The 19,565-nt window shown below is 36.0% G+C and overlaps 1 protein-coding gene across 1 annotated transcript in view; it reads left to right on the top strand.

Annotated features, from left to right (window-relative positions):
- FANCC (FA complementation group C) overlaps window positions 1–19,565 on the top strand; it is an 81,144-nt gene that overhangs the window by 28,933 nt on the left and 32,646 nt on the right. Inside the window, exons 5-6 of the mRNA XM_005154921.3 lie at window positions 16,702–16,821; window positions 17,609–17,673. Of these exons, the coding sequence (XP_005154978.1) occupies window positions 16,702–16,821; window positions 17,609–17,673 (185 nt within the window). The remainder of the gene's footprint in view (window positions 1–16,701; window positions 16,822–17,608; window positions 17,674–19,565) is intronic.

Genomic DNA, 19,565 nt, shown 5'->3' with positions numbered 1-19,565 from the left:
AGGGATTAAACTAATAGAAATAACATTGCAGCCTTTCCCTGATTCCATCTGGATGTGTTTTGTTAGAAAGGCAGTATTATGAGGTACTCTAATTTGTCATGAGGATGACAAATAAAGATGAGTACTCCATCTAAGGTAGGACCAAGTTGAACTTCTGCAGCCAAATTAATGGGTATAAAACAATGCTGTTATAGGATAGGCATGAACAGGACATTCACTGGAGTTGGTAACAGGAAATAAAAACTGGGACTTAGCTGTTGTACATTATACTTAAGTTGTTCTATGTTACAAACATTTTCCATTCTTAGTTAGAGCTAAGAGCAATTATTAAAGAAATATGCCTCTTAAAAAGTGGAAGCAAAGAGAAAGAGCCTACCAAATATCCTGCGGCTATTCATTGCCTGTTCTGGAGGCTTTTGTTGAACATGCAAGAGATTATGGATAATTAAGGGCTACTGATTGCTTTTATAATACTGCTTTGTTTGTGTTTGGAGAGTTTATATTATTCTTATATTTCATTATCAGTCAGAGCATTGAAGCACCTGTAGCTTAATGTAATTTTAAACATATTATTGTTGTGCAATGCAATTATTAATGTTCTCATCTTTCATGGAAATTTTAATCCAGTTTTAAATCCCATGTAAGTTTATATCCTGTAGACAGGATGCAGATTTTTGATGGTATTTGTAATTTGACAGGCCATCACAGTAGCATCAAAGGAACCCAAATGTTTTATTTGACTTGTAAGTCAAGGAATGAGGAAGCATAGTAGTTTCTGAATGGGAAAACCTGGTTTAAAAATGTTTCCCAGATATAAGGAGAAAACAGAAAAGATTCTGCTTATCAGTTCTATGTTCAAAATTCTGTTTATACAGGGTTGTGTTTTTTGTGTGTGTGTGTGAGGCCAAATATAAGGGGGTTTTGTCTGAAACTTAACCAGTTGGTTTAATAATGAAGTTGACTAAAGAACAGCAAACTTACCTGAGTGGATGTAATTCACAACAGTTAAACCAGTGGTTTTCCCATTGTTCATTTAAGCAATAAAGGATAAGCAGTGCTTGTGCTACCTTACCTTCTGGATAGTTCTCAGTCCACCATGTTGTACAAGGAATATGTAAAAATGGCAGTAACTATAAAATCATATTTTGCTCATCTAGTCTACCTCTGTTGATACGTGGTGCATTTGCACACAATCTCAAGCCTAGATCTCAGGAGCAGAATGAAACAGAAATCTGAAAAGCACTTTATTCTACAGTGGTTTTTCAGTTACATGATATTAGCAAAAATTAAAAAAACTATTTCAACTGTAGACAGAACAGACTAAATGCCAACTTACCACCCTCTGTATTGCTGAAAGTACATACAGAAAACTCAGATGTGCCATTCTGTCAAAAGTTGATGGTATTAAAACCTAGAGAAGTCAGAAAGCAGCTTTCCTCTTTGTAATTATCTGAGATAAATTCATTGATATGTTAAAACAATTTTCAGTTAATGCAGCCAGTGGAAGGTGGGTGAATGGTTATTTCAGATATGTAATCAAAAGCTATACACACATGTATTACGTAAAATGAAACATAAAAATGAGATGTTTTAGAGAATGCACAAGGAAAATTAAAAGAGTAAATTCTGTATAATGATTTGTAAATAAGACAAAAATACCCAGTCTTGCAAACTTAAGAGCTTACTCACAGGTGGGAGAGAGTTCACAGTGTGCTCAGGATTTCAAACAAGTGGTGAGATACATGTTAGCAGGTATAGACCTGAGTTCTGATGCCTTGTATTTGTTAAGCAGCAGTTTGACACTTGAACTTTTGTCAAAAGCAAGCAAAAGACAGTGTCAGTCAGTACTAAAGCATTGGAAGATGGAGTGCTCATTTGCTAGAGATAGTTGGCAAGTCAGATCTGACGGGGGTAGGGGAAAGTTGAGCTGAAAGGGCATGCAGATCTAAAATTACCTGTTGGAGCTTTGTAATTCTTGTCAGAAGCTGGGCAGGGCAGTGGACCGCTGAAAGATTTCTAAGTTAAATAAATAGAAAGAGGACATCTGACACACAAGGAGAGGCATTTCTGATTGTTGTCTGATACTAGGCTTGCTGTGACATCAGGGTTCCTCTTTGGAAAACAGAGCAAACATTTTCAAGTTCAGCCCTCTCCACAGGGAAAACTGGGGGGGGGGGGTGGGGGGTGGGGAGAGGGGAAAGAGGGGAGTGGGCAAGTGGCTGCATGGTGCTGAGATACCAGCTGGACTTAAATCATGACACAGTGAAGTGCTATATCTGCTCTTCAGACACCTTTTAAAACCCCCAAATCTGAAACTTCAGGGGACATTTTCTAAGCATTCTTTGCGTGGTATAATTTGTAAGTAAGAGGTCCATGATTTTGATTTGATCTACTACAGTGAAGAAGACAGAGGTTAACTATTATATTTTACAGTGGAGCATTTTTTCTGTCACACAGACAGAATTTCAAAGTCTAATCTCAAATTATGAACACTCTCTTGCTGTAAGTACCAGTGCTTCATAGTAGATCGTCTGACCTATCAGATCAGATGTTTGGCTTTCCTTAGCACCTGTGGTGAAAGTCTTCCTCCTGTTAGTGGGTATCTGAGATTTATTCTCTACTGTGAAGACAACTTGCTACACTAAAGTGCTTCAGCAGCTCAGACTCACGTACATGTCATGCATTTTGATCATCATTCCTCAGGTAAACAATAAAAAATGAATTCTCCTTTGGTACACTTGGTGGAAGCAATAGTCAGCCTTTAGGACTGACTTGGTCTCTAACATAGTTCTTTCCTTTCTCCTTTTCTGCTAGGAAGAACCTATCTCTGACCAACTAGTCTGGCCTACTGTCAGACTAGAATTTCACCTGAAAAAGTCAAATGTGTTTACTTTTTATGTAAGACTTCCTGGTAGGGTCCATTAAGCTTCAAATGTACAATTGTTTTCTCAATATCTAATCCACTCAGCTTTTCTGCATCCAGGAATATACTCTCTCCTGTGATGGTGAGTCCTATAACATCTGTTAAAGGAGTCAGTTTCACTTTTTCCCTCTTTAGTTTTGATGATTGTTACAGTGACCTCATTTTGAGCAGGGAGAGAGTTTCACAGCTGGTGAACATTTTCGTTCTCCTATCAAGAGAAGTTTGCACATTAACATTTGTGAGTTCAAGCCCGTCTGCTGATCATCCTAACCAGATGACAGGGGGTAACATTTTAAGTATTTTGCGTAAGTAAAAAGAATAGAAGAAACCATGATCTTCTCTGAGCTGGAGATCAAAGCTCCTTGTCTGACATTTCTCCTTGATTTTATGAAGGTGTTTTTATAATACAAGATTATAAGCTGGAGACTCAGGATCCAGGTTTTTTGAGATGAACTATTTTGGCACAGTAATGACCATGAGATCCTTTTGCCCAGAACTTTTCCCTATCTTCTTTCACTACTGTTCTCATCCTCATCTGTTGGTAAGAGACTGATACACCTTCTCACCCATGCCTGTCTTTTTTCCCCCAGGATCAGTGGTTGTTTTTCTGTATTTTAATTTTAGCCAGCTGCAGTTTTTGTCTGTATATGTGGCTCAGATTCACTTGGCTGTTTTCTTTTCCAAAACTGATGTTTACTATTTCTTCATGTTTACATTTTTCAAAAAAGGAATACTTCTGTTATTCTCTCCATTTTTTTTTATTTCAGTTACTGAAGTAAACATTGCATAGTGCTTATATAAAGAAAATGATGCTGAGTTCTATTAGGATGTACTGCAGGAGTGCAGTAGTATTCAGGTGATCCAGGCACACTCCACCAGCAGCTGGGCCTCGTTCCGGTATGTGTGAGATGATTACTTGAAGTTCTGTTCATACAAAAATAATAGGCCACCTTGGAGGCTTCCTGAAACAATTCCATCCTTGGCAGAATGACTTATTCTAAGACACCTATGAGATCCTCTGATAAACTGAAGTTTCCCACAATATGAATTTGCATTCAGGTTAAGTACTCAAAAATGAGGAGTTTTGTCTTCCCAAACCTGAAAAGTTGTTGTCTGTTTAACATTACTAGCTTTCTTACCAACTTATTTCTTGTAGGAACTGAATTTATTGGAGTGGATACTATCCTTTTAAGGTCACACACCTACCACAAGTTAGGGCAGGGTATTATATGATTTTTTCTGCAAAACATTCAATTTTTATTAAATGTCCTTTTGATGGAGTAGAAGTCTGCATGCCAGTACATCTCCAAGAACTGCAACTGCACTGTATTCTGTATTTTTTAGAAGAAAAGGAATTACATTAACAAAGAGTATGACCATCATAAAAAAAAAAACAACCAAAAAACAAACAAAAACCCCTAAACAAAAAAACTCAAAAAAAACCTCAATCATTTTCAGCTATTAACTATTGTTGCATATAAGCAACACATAGTAAAAACTATATAAATAACATCAATTAGATCATTGTGATTTAAGGAAACAGTGTTGCATGTCTTCATTCTCTCTAACATTACCAGCTTTAATAAAGATGCATTAAGTTATACATGGAGAAGCAGGTTGTACATTGGAATTTTGATAGTCTCTTTTAAAGGTGAAGAGTATTCATTTAATTTCATGGCGAATATACTTGTCATCTTTTAATAAAACTTGTCTACCCACTATTTTTATTTCTATGCACACTGTCAGTTAAAAACACCTCAGAAAAGTTTTTTAGGAAAGAACACTGTATGTTAAGAATAATACAAATATAATGTAGGAAAGCTTTTATTTTTTTATTATTTTTAAGTATTCTGTCTACAAGTCATATTTTTGTAGGAGATGGACATTTAAGCTAACACAAAGAAGATATTTAGTGCACAAATTTTAGTAAACCTCAAGGTTTTTGTTTTTAGTCTGCTTTATTAAGTTTGGAAGAGCCTGAATAATTTGTCATTTCACAGGACAAATGGACCCCAAGACCATTTGATGCTGAAAAATATTAAAATAATGTTATATTTGAAATAAATGATGTCTCTATGAGATAAGAGTGCTATATTAATGACATACATAGGTTATTCATCTATTAAATGGCTTATGAATTGCTAGAGGTCATACTGAGAAACGTTTTTTTCTTCTTATCTAGACAGTTTTGAAAGAAAGAGATTAAGACCAGAACTGAGATTTCAGTTAAAATTATGAACATATTTCATCTGCTATTTATTATTGGGAAAGTTAGCAGAGAAAGAATCTGCATTATAGAGTGTAGATTTTAGCATGGTTTTATTACAAATGCAGCATTTGAAACTTTGTTGTTTCTCCTTCTAAGGAGAGAATACTAATTTTAGTAATATTCAGACTAAAATGAATAACTGGTTGCTTTAGACTATTCCTTATCTTTGTGATAGTATCACTATAACGTTTTGCCACAGTTAAAATAGAAAATAATAAGAAGGCAATGCCCTTTAAGAGGGATGGGGAAGCATGGAGTGGGGGATCTGGTTTTCCCTAGTGGCTGTAGGAAGCCAGTGATCTGTTTTCCAGGAGGCATGCATCCAAGAGAGAAACAGAAAATGTTAAGTCTCCTGGAGCACAATTTATCTCAAAGTTACTTAACCACTTTCTGAGACTCACTCTTGTGGTTTTAGGGATCTTATGGCTGTTTTGGTATGTTTGGAAAAAAGGGGTTATCATTCTTTCTCTAACCTGTGCAAATAATCATCAGGAGCTTTGATGACTGCAAAGACCATAGTGTATTCCTTCAGACAAAAGACATCTGATGGTGATTAAAGTATGTAACTTGTTTTATACTTTTCATATTAACTTTTTGTGTATTTTCCTCTGGTCCTTCAGGAATCTGTGGCACTTTTCCTCAGCCACTCTATGTGGAATTTATCCTTGCCTCTAATCAAAGGTTTATATCAAAGGGTTCTAAAGACATTTCCTCGGGAAGTGGTCTGGAGTTGGTGGAGACAAATGGGCTTTTACCAAGTCCTTAATTTCTTTTCATTCAGCTTTGCTTTTGGTACAGCCTTCTTCCCTCATCTGCTAGGCAGTGGCACGCTGCTTAGTGTAACACTTCATATTTATAGCTAGCAGACAATATGTGCTTTCCACAGGAGCATCTGTGCATCCAGCTCCTGGTAAAATTGTTGAAATGGTGCAGACTGCCTCATAAATTTGTTAGGGAAGAGTGCAATAACAGTTATGTGTTGTGCTTTCAACAACAGCATTTTACTGCTTAATTTTGTGTGGTAGAGCATCAAACATTCAGGAAAATGCATGGAATATGTTTTAAAGTTTTTTATTACTTATTGCAGAGATCAGAATTTGAAATTAAATTTTCTGCTAAGAGAACTGCTACTTATTTTGATGCTTAGGGCTTATTTTATTGCTTTTAAAAGTTACTTTTACCATGAAATATTTAATGTTCTTAAAGAGAAAGGGAGAAGTTATGCATTTAAATCATAGGTTCATTGGAAATGTTCACGTATGTAATCACTTAATGAAGTGACAGATGGGATTGTAATATTATAGTGCTCTCTAGATATACGTCTAATCCACAGTTCACATAGTTTTTGTACTTTAAAGATCTAAAACAAAGACTTACAAAGATGTGGAGTGAAAGGGTAGTGTGTCAGGATGTATCTTTTGGTAAACAGGTTGAAGTGGATGTTTCAGCAGTAGATCTACTTTCACCATGGCACTGGATATACTATAGGGCAGAATGTTTTCCTAAACTTAAAAGAGAAGTATTTAAAGTATCCAGTTTTTGAGCCTTTTGTGCACATTAAAAATAACTTGCTATTCATATTCAATGGTTTTCTTGTTGGACAATATAAGGGGACTTGCCGCAACAGATGCAACAGATTATAGGACTCCAAGTATAATAATTACAGCATGGAGCAGACTTTGCTGGCAGATACAAGAACATAGCACTCTCTTTAATCATAGTGCTTCCCATAGCGTGGGTGGCCACAGGCTGCAGACATTTCAGTCAGTTCCTTCTCCGTGCAGCGGTGATTGTAAACCAGAGCTGAAGTAAACAGCAATCCACAGACTTTTACAGGGTTTTAATTTTGAGAAAGTATAGCTTCCTTTTGCCCCTCCTTTTGGCTGCTTGCCTTTGTCAGCCGTAACCATACAGGGCATGCTTCCTACCAAATCAGTTCTGCTTTCTGCTTGACGTAAATAGTATATAATATAATATATATAGAGGCTTCAAAAAGTTGTTTACTTTTGTTAGTTTTGGGTTGGTGTTGTGGTTTTTTGTTTGGTTTTGAAGATATAAATATATGTTACTTTAAAACCTGAATGTTTTGTTGATTTTTGGCAATAAGAAACTCTGCACTTATATTAAATGCTGTACAATGTTTAATCCCTTTTTAAAAGCCTTTAATCTTCGTTGTTTTCATTCTCCCAACTTCTTTCAGTGCTTAATGTGTGTTTTACTGTTACTGTAAAAAAAGTTTTACTGTTGCTCTAGCCATTAGCACGGCATTTTTCCCCCAACCAAAATGAAGACAAACCTGTTGGTTTGGGGATTTTTTGAGGGAGGGTATTTGGTTTTTTGGTTTGTTTCAGGTTTTTTGGGGTGTGTGTGGGGGTCTTTTTGATTGTGTTATTTTTGTGTTTTGTTTTGTTGTTGTTTTTTTTCCTTAACCTTGTAGCCAGTTTACTGCTTGGAAGCTGTTTTCACCTTCTTAATGTTTTACATAATATTAACCTGGAATCTTGAGTTTCATGAGATAGATTTAAATGGCTAAACTCAGTGTCATGCAGATACATACACGATGATTTACATGCCTTTTTGGAATATGTACATCAGATGCAGTTGAAGGCAGTTACTGTAATGCTGTTATATAAGTGTATGGGCATGACAGAATACATTTTGATAGATGAGCTTTTACATTATATTTAAGCATACATGGAATTAACATGCAAATGCGCTTGAAAGAAATATCTTAAATTTCACTGGGTAACTAATAGTTGAAAGTAAATTTTAATTTGAATCAAACCAGAAGGCGCTGTTAAATGAGATATATGCACAATTTTGCGATCTGACATCACTTTTTAAAGCCCAGTGACTTAATGCTCCTAATGCAATGTTAGGACCATTCAATTTTAAATTGCTGGTTGACATACAGTTTTGAAAACCAAGTCTGCTTGCTTTGCACTGTGTCCTGGGGAAGTAAGGAGTGATAAAGACAGTTTTCTCAGTCTTCTGTGCAGTTTGTGTTCCGGGTATTAACCTGGAAAGGAAAATGTGCTCCTCAGAGCTGCTGTCCCTTTTTATTCCTATCCCTGGTGTCTGTGTCCTGTGTGTATGCAAAATGCGTAGGCCAGAGGTGGAGTATTTTCAGAACCATTGCTTAACATTTCTGTTCAGCTGCACCAGCTCTTAAAGAGTGTGCGACTCCATCTGGTAAACATCTAAGGAAACCCAATTCTAACAATACGTGCTTAAGACTGGACACATATCTGCCTCTTAAACTTGCAAATACACGGTTCTGCCTCTAGCAGGTTAAAAAGTGAGAATCTTAGCTGTGATTAGAGTGGGTAACTTATGTGGGAGGGGGAAAATTGCAGTGAAAGTTAAAATTGACCAATAAATCAAAGATGAGTAAGTAGCTGTATATGGTGTATGATACATACCATAGTATATATACAGTGTGTATTCAAGAATTCTAATGGAATATGTTCTAAAATAATTTTTGTCCTAAAGGAGAGGATAGTGATAGAAGACATTCAGAGATACACATACAATAAGAAATTGGGGTTGGCTCTTTTAAATGGAGACCATTTAAGAATTAAAATGGATTTTCTTGCACAACATATAGGCAATTTCTGATGCTTATTGTCCTAAAGTTTTACTGAGTTCACCGACAGTGTTTGTTGTTGTTGATGATGATGTTATTTCAGTTTTCAGAAAGGCAACCAGAGGGAGTTCTTGGTCATTTCTGACCTATTGTTATACCTCTGAATTGTTAGTTAGCCTTTTCACTAAACCACTTATGAATCACCTTTCTAAGCTGATTTGGACTTTCTCTAGTCACCTCTAGGTAACAGCACTGGTAGGATGTAAAAGAATTTGCAATGCTTGCAAATTTGGAAGTACTACCGTTTTCTTCTAGTTAAAAATAACATAATATGAGTGGGCTGGAGGAAAACAGACTTCTTTTTCAAATAGATAAATTTTTAACAATGCCAAGCTAATGTGAATATAAATAATTTCTTGGCTTCTGGGCCAAAATAAACAAAAGCTAAGTATCTCAAAGAACAAAATTAGAAACTAAGGATTCTGCTTTCCTGCAGGGCTGCATGAGATTTAACAGTAAGTGTCACAATTCGCTAGCCAGCTGACATTTCTCAGAGCACTTTAGTAGTGCCAGGTGGCTCTAGTAAAGAATAATGATTTGTTACTGACAAACAAAAAGAGGTCTCAATTTGAAGAAATTCTGGTGATACGATATACTTTTGCTAAACCTAATATCATTAGTGACCAGAAGTTGTTGCATCACCATTATATGTGTATTTTGTGCTTTTTGATAAAGAATACAGTCATAATTTTTCTCCTTGGAAACTTTTAACAGCTTGATACTTACGAAGTCTAAAGCCAAATCATTAAAAGTAATTTTTCCTGAATAGCATTCTGGGTTAGGTGATCTTTGGGTATTTGCAGCATGTAGCTATTGGAAATACAAAAATCTGACATTTGGCACACTTATTGAAAAAAGCATGTTTGGGATTATCTTTTCTCTAGAAATTACTGAATTTATGGATTTAAACTAAAAGTTAAACCATTTTAATGATGTATCCACTCTTTCTAAACTTAAATTTATTAATCTCTCTTTTCCACTTTTTTTTTTTAAGGAATTCTGTGGGAAGTTTGCATTTTGTCTTTTGAAGAGGGGAAATTAATTTTAAATCTCTGGCTAGTTAAACCAGAGAGCTTTTTTTTAAAAAAAAAAAAAAAAAGATTAATGGTTGACTCTGGTAAAGCTATTAAATTTCCTTTTGTAAGTTAGTGTAAATGTGTGTTTTATTTCAGCAGCTAAAGTCACCCCGTTTTTAATACAAAGAGTAATAGCACTTTCTAGGTGGGTGTTTCTTAAAGAGAAAGGAGAAAGAGGAGATTTGAAACTGCTTTTCCTGTCTGAGGCCAAGAATAGACTTAAAGCTTGCCAACCCGACAATTCTTTAGCTTCTTTCTTATGATTTCCAAGGGTTTTGTAGTGATTTGCAGATGGAGCTTAGGCTTTGGAACTTATCCATTAAACAGTTGTGTGGTCTTAGCCACATTAGTAGTGCAACATGTTTTTCTTATGCTAGTTTCACAGAAGTTAACTGAGCTTGAACTGGTAAGGGAGCAACAGGGCAACTTCCCCATCCTTTCCCATATTTTTCTTTCCTTCATATAATTTGGAGATTAGGCTCAGATTCATTATGAATTGTATGGAAACATGTAACATTTTCATTCGTTTTAATAAATAGAGGTAAAACATGAGGTTAGTCTTTTTAATAAGTTACATATATCAGCAAGATTAACACAGTTCACTGCAAACATTGATTTCTTTAAAAAATCTGAAAAGTTTTTGATTTTTTTTTTCCCCAGTTAAGTTTTTCTAGTAGGTTTTCATGGTCCTTTTGTGTATTTTTGCAATTATTACTTTTTTAAAGAAGCAAATAGCAATTACTGTTGTTGAAGCCAAGCTAAGGCAATTGGCTTTGTGTTTAGAGCACTTAAGCAGTTTTACTGCAAACACTGACTGAAGGTGAGCCTGCTCACATGCTTCCAGGACAGAACAAGTTGAAGGGCTCTGCATCAAGTACAGTGTGGGTACAGAATTTCATAGAATTCATGTTTTCCTGCCTGGGAATATGTGAAAAGCAATGAAGTCTGCACATCTGCCAGTGTTAATTTTGTGAAAGAATAATATATTCCTGGATTATTTATTTTTTGGTTTAGGTTGTTTTTTTGGGTTGTGTGTTGGGTTTGGGGGGGTGGTGGTTATTTTATTTTTTTTTTTATTTTAAAGTAATATTCAATCTAGTAACTTATCTACAGATTTTCTATAACTTGATCACAGTGCATAAATGGCAAGACCCTTGTTTCTGTAGCAGTGTTTAGCAGAATAATTTGTTTACAGTCAACTAGTCTTTCATGGTTGTCAGTGGGGATTTAGATGTGGGCAGATGTCAAATTGTCATTCTAAGTGAATAAAGAGAAAAACGAGAGCTACAGTGAATCCTAAACTTGTGGTATAGAAATTAGCTAATGAAAACCATCCTGCAAATGCATGTATCCATGAGCTGTGCTGAAACAAAAAACTTCTGACTGTAAAAGTCAGAAAGAAATGTAGGAAGAAAACTCCTCCCCACCCTATACTTAGGCACTTTACCGCTGATCCAGTATATTACTGAAGAATATTCTAAGCTTTCTTAAAGTGAAGTTGAAACTGAACTGATTTGGTGTGGAAGATAACTTACTAACCCAGCTGGTTAATGAGCCAGCTAGGGGAGATGGCTGGCTAGGTTTGCTCTTCACAAACAGAAGGACTGGTGGGTGATATAATGGTTGGAAGCCATGTTGGGCAAAACAATCACAAAAAGGTAGAATTTTCAGTCCTTGGGGAAGTCAGGAAAAGGGTCAGCAAAACCTTCACTTTAGACTTCCAGAGGGCTGACTTTGGCCTGTTTAGGATGCTGGTTGGCACAATTCCTTAAATGTTACTGCAGGATAAAGGGGTCCAGGAAGGCTGGACACTCTTGAGGAGCAAAATCCATCGGAAACAGGAACAGCTGGTCCCTATCTTCTGAAAATCAAACTAGTGGGGAAGAGACCATCCTGGCTGAACAGGGACATATTGCTGGAACTTTAAGAAAAAGAGAATTTATCATCTGTGGAAGGAGGACTGTCACGCCATGAAAAGTACAAGGATGTTTTTAGGTTATGCAGAGAGAAAGTTAGAAAGGTGAAGGCACAGATGGAATTAAATCTGGCCGCTGCCATAAAAGATAACAAGAGTATTTTTTCAGATATATTAGCAATAAAAGGAGGGCCAGGGAGAACCTCCATCCTCTACTGGATACTAGGGGAAACCCAGTGACTGAGGTTACTCAAGTAGACTCAATTTGGTAAAGTGGGAGGTTGTGTTGACTAACTAATCATTGAAATATCCATGTGTTGGCTAACTAATTATTGAAATATCCATGTGTGCATAGTCTATTTGAAGTGTATTTTAACTAATTTTAAATTTAAAGCAGAAATCTGAGATTTTAATTAGTTTATCAGGGGTAAGCAGTTGAAGACAATTTGTTTTTACCAGCTTATAAAATATACTCTCATGTGCTGATAATAATTACGTTGTTAACCAATATATATGCCATATAATTTCACCTAATGTATCCTCTGAGATTTTAATAAATGTTAAGAATACAAAATTAATTAGAATAAAACAATACTTTGGAAGCTACATTTATGTTTAAATTTGTATAATATTTGACTCCTTTTATTCTTTTACATTTTGATTTTGGTTTGTGGAAAACTAGTTTTCTGTCTTTCCTGGAACTAAGGAGGAAGTGAGCCAGAGGTCTTCTAAACAAAATTAAAAGTCAGAGGCTTTGTTATGAATGGATAAGTGTATGGAAATAATATGGATTGTGTTATGCCATAGAATTGATTTCATAAACAGCCTCTGAAATACCATGCTGCCTTGTCATTTACAAACTTAGCTACCACGATTCTCCAGAACTGGCTGTTTGTTTGATAGTAAAAAGGTTCTAAAAATACAAGACCTGTTTGTGTTTCATTGTTGATCTTGTATGGGGTATGTGGCATGTAGAGGGTATGGGGCAAAATAGAACTCTTAAGTCTTCAGGCAGGATTTTAAAGAAAATATTACTAAAAATACCTGTAAGAATTAGGTTTGACTGACCTGCTGGAAGCTAGTAAACAAACAAATTAATTTACTTTTCAACAAATCAGAGCAATGTGTATACCTTGCTTCCTGAGGACTCTTAAAAAAATTTAGGAATTAATTTGGGATGTTAGAATCCTAACTATTCAAAGAAAAAAAAAGTGCCTATAAAATAGCATTTTTTAAATAATGATTGGAAATCATATTATCTAATTTATCATTAATGTTGTGATTGACAACATAGTTTTGAAGTATTTTTAAAACCAGTTTGGAAATAGAATTTGATCTCTTGTCTTCTAGACCCGTGTTGAAAGCAATGTGCCACCTGACTGCACAGGGAGCATCTAAAAATAAAATTGATTTACAGACTCTTGAAATTATTGCCATACAAGAAATATTCCGAAATCTGATAAAATGCAAAGAGGAAATAGCACTAACTTCTAATGTTTCCTCAGAATACTTTTTCTTATTATACCTGCTTTTTCTTAGCAGAGCTGAGGAAATCTCGTTTCTTTCAAAGCAGATGGAAAGGTCAGAAATAAACCTGTTTCTTGACCAGATTTCAGAAATTTACCCTCAAGTATCCATGTTGTACTTACTCCCAACAAATTTGCATGGATCATAATTTTCAGCAGAATATCATTAGTAAGCTCTTCTGAAAAAATATTGGCACTCTGTGTTTTCATGGAAAATATATAATAAAGAGAAACGTTCTGTATGTTCTGATCGATAAATGATAAATTCTTCTCTTCTGTCCTGCTCTACCTGTCACTTTGATGGATTCATCCAAGTTGGCAAAAAGGGCCCAGTAGTGTCATGGCTTTTTCAATGGCTCATCCTGGTGAAACCAACATCTCCTCTGTCCAAAATGTATTTCCCCACTGATTTTCACATCTGCTTCTGAGGAGATTCAGTATCATAAATACTTTGAAGAGAGTGTGTTGAGAAGTTTCCAGAAACAGATTGGTTTTTATCTGGTTCCCCTGGAATGTCTTTGAAACTGTGTCATAAATTCCAGGACAGTTGCTACACAAATACAGTAACTAGCATAAAACTTGTCATGTGGCCCTATAATAAAAATCAAGTGCTATTTCTGTGCTGATGTCTCATTTGAGAAGTAATTATACCTTTAATTCAAGCTTCTGTATTTTTCCCTGTCAACATGAGCAGTAAGATACTTCCTATTAGAGAAAGAAGGGAAAAAAGCTCTGGATCCCTGATTAGTGAAGGCAGTATTACAAGACTAATACACCTCCTTCCCCTTTCTGGAGCTGTGGACACTAGCTGAGTTGGTGTCTGCCCAGTGCTGTGCTGTTTATCTCAGTGGAAGGGCAAATTCTGCTCCAGGAAAGTAATTTCCAGGCTTTCATAGATGCATGTGGTCCAAGAGATCAAACTTCAAGAAACAAACTTCATGGAGTAACTCAAAAAATCCCTTATAGTGCATGGAAATTGGCCTTCATTACTTAGAGGAATATTGAAAGAGTTGGCTTAGTTAAAAAGTGATATGTAGGAAACATTATTCAGTTTCTTAGTCCTCTTTAGATACAGAGGGACAATAACCAGGGAACATAACGGTCTGTTTTCTTAATTTGTATTCTCATAAGTCTTTAGTTTCAAGTCTATTCCCTCCACTTTCCCTGAGTGAATTAATAAAGGACAGCCTTATAGCCAATCTATAAATCAGAGGAATAAACGTTAAATCAGACCTCCTCCACTACAAACCTGGAAGATATAGAATCATAGAATAAACTAGGTTGGAAAAAGCCTTTAAGGTCATCAAGTCCAACCATTACCCCAGGACTGCCAAGACCACCACTAAACCGTGTCACTGAGAGCCTCATCTATATGTGTTTTGAATAACTTCAGGGACAGTGATTCCACCACTTCCCTGGCCAGCCTATTTGAATACATGATCACCCTATTGAGAAATAAATTTTTCCTAATATCCACTCTAAAAGCATATGAAGCACTGTTTATGCTGATAAAGTAAATGATTTTATCTCTTTATGCAGATGTTCCTAGGATTATCTGCCTGTTAAAGATATTAGAAATCTCTGTGCAGCAGTGGTTAAATTAAATTAGCTAGAATAACACTCGGTATAAATTGCGTCAATAAAATAAAGCCACTGGCAAGGTTGTTCAAGAAAGTTGGTCATTGTGAGGGCTTTATGAAAATTCATTAATTCAGTTTCAGTCTGAAAGGGATTATGTAACAGAACATTAATCCAAGGCAATCAGGATGGATGTATTCTCTGGCAGCTGCAGCCAAGGTGGTTTCCTTCCTGCTTCCTACTTAATCAATAGCAAGGGAAAACAAGACAGAAATAATTTCCTAGCTGCAGTTCATTTTCCAGAATCATGACACTTTTTTATTTTTTCTCTTGAATGCATTTTTCTGTCTTGTAAAATATGGCATTAGTGGATTAGACAGTGAGTGGTAACGGATTTACTGCCAGAAATAGCTGACAATTACGTAGATCTCAAATTTTCTACTTTGCTTAGGGATATTTGGCAAAAGCGTGCATACATATTTGGTTTGTATTTCTGAAAGGATGAAATGAACTAACTGATTTGTGTTTTTTCAAGTCTCAAATCTTTCATCATATTCCTCTTTTAAAAAGAATATAGACAGTGACACACCCTAAGACCACAGAAGTCATAGAACTTTTGTCTGAACTTTCCTTTTAATTACATATTTTTAAAATGAAGGTCTTTCTTGGTGCTTGCTAATCCTGACCCTTTGTTACAAAGGGTTTATTCTTATTGCCATATGAATAATTCAGTTTATACTTTTAAGTCTCAATGATATATAAAACCCACAAATGAACCTCTGGAAAGGGAATGTAGCTGTTATTGTATCAGTATGTAGCAATAGAAGACCGGAAGAATAGAAAACTGTAACAAATTCAGAGCAGATCATTTGGTAAGCAACATAAAACTACTTCTGCTCAGTTATGACAGCAGGATACAAAAACCTGCTTAAGATTTCTCACAACTGTTTACATAAAATAGTTCAGTTGGGAAGGTACTGGGGTGTAACATCTGTCAAAAGAAGAGCAGAGCTGTAGTAGAGCTCTGAAGAACTGGGGAAGCACAAAACCAGAGTGCTATTGGAGTCCTTGGTGTATGCCTGCAGAACCAATGTACCAGGTGTGTTCATCTGACTTAACTCTGAATCTATCATCAAAGGATTGTTTTGATTTTATATTCAGAAGGGTTTATTAAATGTGACTAGCAGCATTTCATAATGAGATTGTAGAGAATTAAATGTCATACTAAAATTTTATCATTATCTTGTCAAGATAATGAGGAAATTAAGCAAATTAAATTGTGAGGCTAGATCCTGAATTCTGTCAAAAATACTGAGGCCTCTTGAAGAAGCAATACAGAAAAGTAAATGCTAACTTTGAACTTTCTCTTCTTGATCAAGACTACAGGTGAGTTTTTTGCTGTATAGCAATGTTGACTACTGCTATCCAGATGATACCAGACTGAAATTCTTCCCAGAGAACTGGAACCTGCCTAAGGTCTATCTGGTTTTGACATGGATGGCCTCCATTGCTATTGCACAGCTAGTGAAATCATGTGGTGTGTGAACCCATGTTTGACTATAGCATAGCAGCTTGCAGCATTTTCCTTATGGTTGATGGGAGCTACTTGGTCTTTTGTGTTGATGGTGTAAAATGGCCACAACTGACCAAAAAATCTTATCCCAAATAGCAGTCTGATATAGTCCAATAGCAGTGAGTTGTTTTTACACAGCATGTTGTAGCCTAATACTTTTTTCATTGCACTTCTGTTTTTTTTTTTTTCTCACAGAGTTTGCTGTGCCATCTCCTTTCTTCTTCTAAGTGGGAAAGTAATGAAGCTGAAACCAGTACATTCATATCAACTCTTGGCTACACGTCAGCAGATTATTATTGTCACTTAGTTAAAAATGTAAGTACTTTGTGCAATTGAGATTTTGTTAATAATAAATCACCAATTTATAAGCACATGCATGGAGCTGTCATTGTGATAAGGACCATGGTCTGAATTGTGTTTATCTTTTCTTACCTCAGTTACTTTTACAGCCTTTTAAGGGAAAAAATGAAGTGGGAGATCTCTGGACAAATGAGAAAAAATTTATTAGATTATGCTGTAATAGAGATTCATAAAAACAAAATTCCTGTTGCTGTTGTGTTATAACAAAAAATATCCGCCCTATCAATATTTTGCCCTGTGAAGTTTAGATTATATATATTATTTTGTGTATTAGAATGTAAATTTTTGAATATTTTTTTGACTGTGTGAACTGCATTTAAAATGGTATATGAGCTCTACATCTTGGGAGAAGTGTCTTTTACGTTTAATATGTAAAAATAATGGGGATAATATTTCATAATATGTTGATTTAAATTACATAAAGCATATAAAAATTATTAGTAATGCTTCTCTGAAATTTTGCCTTAACTCTTGGGGAAGCAGACCTAAAGCAAATAGCTTTCTTACTTTTCAGATGTGGAAGGTATGTAATGCGGGCTCTGAAATGTTTTGCAGCATAGTTTATTCAGTGATCTGGACAGCGTTATTCGGCGTCAATAATAAAAAAAAAAAACAATTAAAAATAAAGCTAAGTGAATGGGGAAAGTTATTAACCTCTACAGTATGTCAGTCACACAGAGAACCATGGAACTAATGTCTGCTTATTTGAAGTATGTATAATTTATTTTATTTTATTTAACAGATGGTCTTTTCATTAGTAACAGAATTCAGAGGAAATCAGTTCAATGGACTTAACATTCAGGGGAGGTAGGTGTTATCTAAACACCATTTTGATATGTTTTAATTTGTGAGGCCCAGTCTTGGGCAACTTAGGCTTTGGTTGGAAAGATTTTGATATATATGTAGATAATTTCAGGTGTCGACAAGCTTGTTAAGATGTGCTTCACATGAGAGTTTATAGAATGGTCTGAGAGACTTAGAATGGTTTGATTTGGAAGGGACCTTCAAAGATCATCCAGCCTAACTCTTCTTCTGCAGGCAGCAACATCTTTCACTAGATCAGGTTGCCATGTCCAGCCTGGCCTTGAACAAAGCCAGGGGTGGAGCATTTACCACTTCTTGGGCAATCAATTCCAGTGTCTCACCACCTTCACAGTAAAGAACTTCTTCCTTATATCTAACCTGAATATTCCCTGTTCTAGTTTGAGCCCATTACTGCTTGTCCTATTGCTACAATCCCTGATTAAGAGTCTCTTTGTGACATCCTTTTAGGCCCCCTTCAGATACTGGAAGGCTGCTTTCTCAGCCTGTTTTCATATGGGAGGTGCTCCAGGCACCCTTATGGCCTCCTCTGGACTTGTTGCAACAGTTCCATGTCCTTTTTATGTTGAGGACACCAGACACTCTGTGCAGTACTCCCAAGTGAGGTCTCATGAGAGCAGAGTAGAGGGGCAGGATCACCTCCTTTGACCTGCTGGTCACGCTCCTTTTGATGCAGCCCAGAATACGGTTGGCTTTCTGGTCTGTGATTGCACACTGAAGCCAGATCATGTTAAGTTTCTCATCATAAAGTAGGATGAAGCAGACTGAGCTGAAAGCTGATGAGACTGTTGCCAAGAGAAAAAAATTGATTTTTACAATGAGAAAAGGGAAGCTTTGAGCTTAGGTTAATTTTTGAGCATAGGAATTATGAAATGGCTGTTTATTCAAGTTGCAAAGACAAAGGTAGTTTGCAGTTAGAGGTAAACATTGTTTCCTTTCTCGGTTCAGTGGAGCAACACAGATGACAGTGTCTGTGCAGATTGATTGCACACAGTGGAATGCACAGTGCGCTATTCTCCAAGAACATATTTTAAAGATTATGTAGAAGAAGAAGAAAATTGCCTTTGCAGGCTTTTTCGTCTGAGTAAGGGAAGCTGCTTAAGTATGCTAAACCTGGATAAGGAAAGAGAATGTTGTAAAGGGGACTGATTTAAAGTCTCAGGTCTGTGAACTTTACATGCATATCCTGGAAGAAAAAAAAAACAAACTACTGCACTTTAAATACCAGCCTAATAATTACTACTTGTACGGAAACCCTCCTGATAGTAAAACCGCATCTTGAGTTATTTTAGTGTAAGAAACCTTAAACACATATTTGGTTATGTGCTCACTCAGAAATTTGAGTCTTTGAAAATGTTTCATGTTTTATTTCTCTCACTGTGGAAACCACAATGGTGCCTCGTGTCCACAAGTCACAGCACATCTTCCAGCATATGCCAGTGATCATTAGGCAACATCTATTTGGGAGTAGGTTTAATACATGTAGAACCATAGAGTTAGCTCTTATTCACAGCAGCCTATAGTGTAATTTCTGCCTCAAAACTGCATTTAGAATAATTTGCAATTTCATGTGCTGGGAAATACATATGCTCTGGGAAACTTGTGTTTTCCTTTTGCAAATGTTACCTCTTGCATTGTGTGCTGTTTTCCTTTTTATGTTCCAAAGGTTCCATGTTTTGTGTATGTTTCAGGTTCCACTGTCTTTAATAATTTCTAAGCATGTAGTTTTAGCATTGAGGTCAAGTGAGTGGTTCATAGTGAAGATTCAAAGGTCTTAAACATTCCTTCAGCTGTAGATGTGTAAGACAAAAACTTTTCAACTGAGCAATTGAAGACAGCAGCTGTCATACAGTTTGGTTCATAGAAGCTGTCTCTGT

Source organism: Melopsittacus undulatus, chromosome Z (genome assembly GCF_012275295.1).
Source record: "Melopsittacus undulatus isolate bMelUnd1 chromosome Z, bMelUnd1.mat.Z, whole genome shotgun sequence".
Classification (NCBI taxonomy): domain Eukaryota; kingdom Metazoa; phylum Chordata; class Aves; order Psittaciformes; family Psittaculidae; genus Melopsittacus; species Melopsittacus undulatus.
Note: the sequence above shows the minus strand (reverse complement) of the source record. Positions and strands in the feature narration are given on the sequence as shown.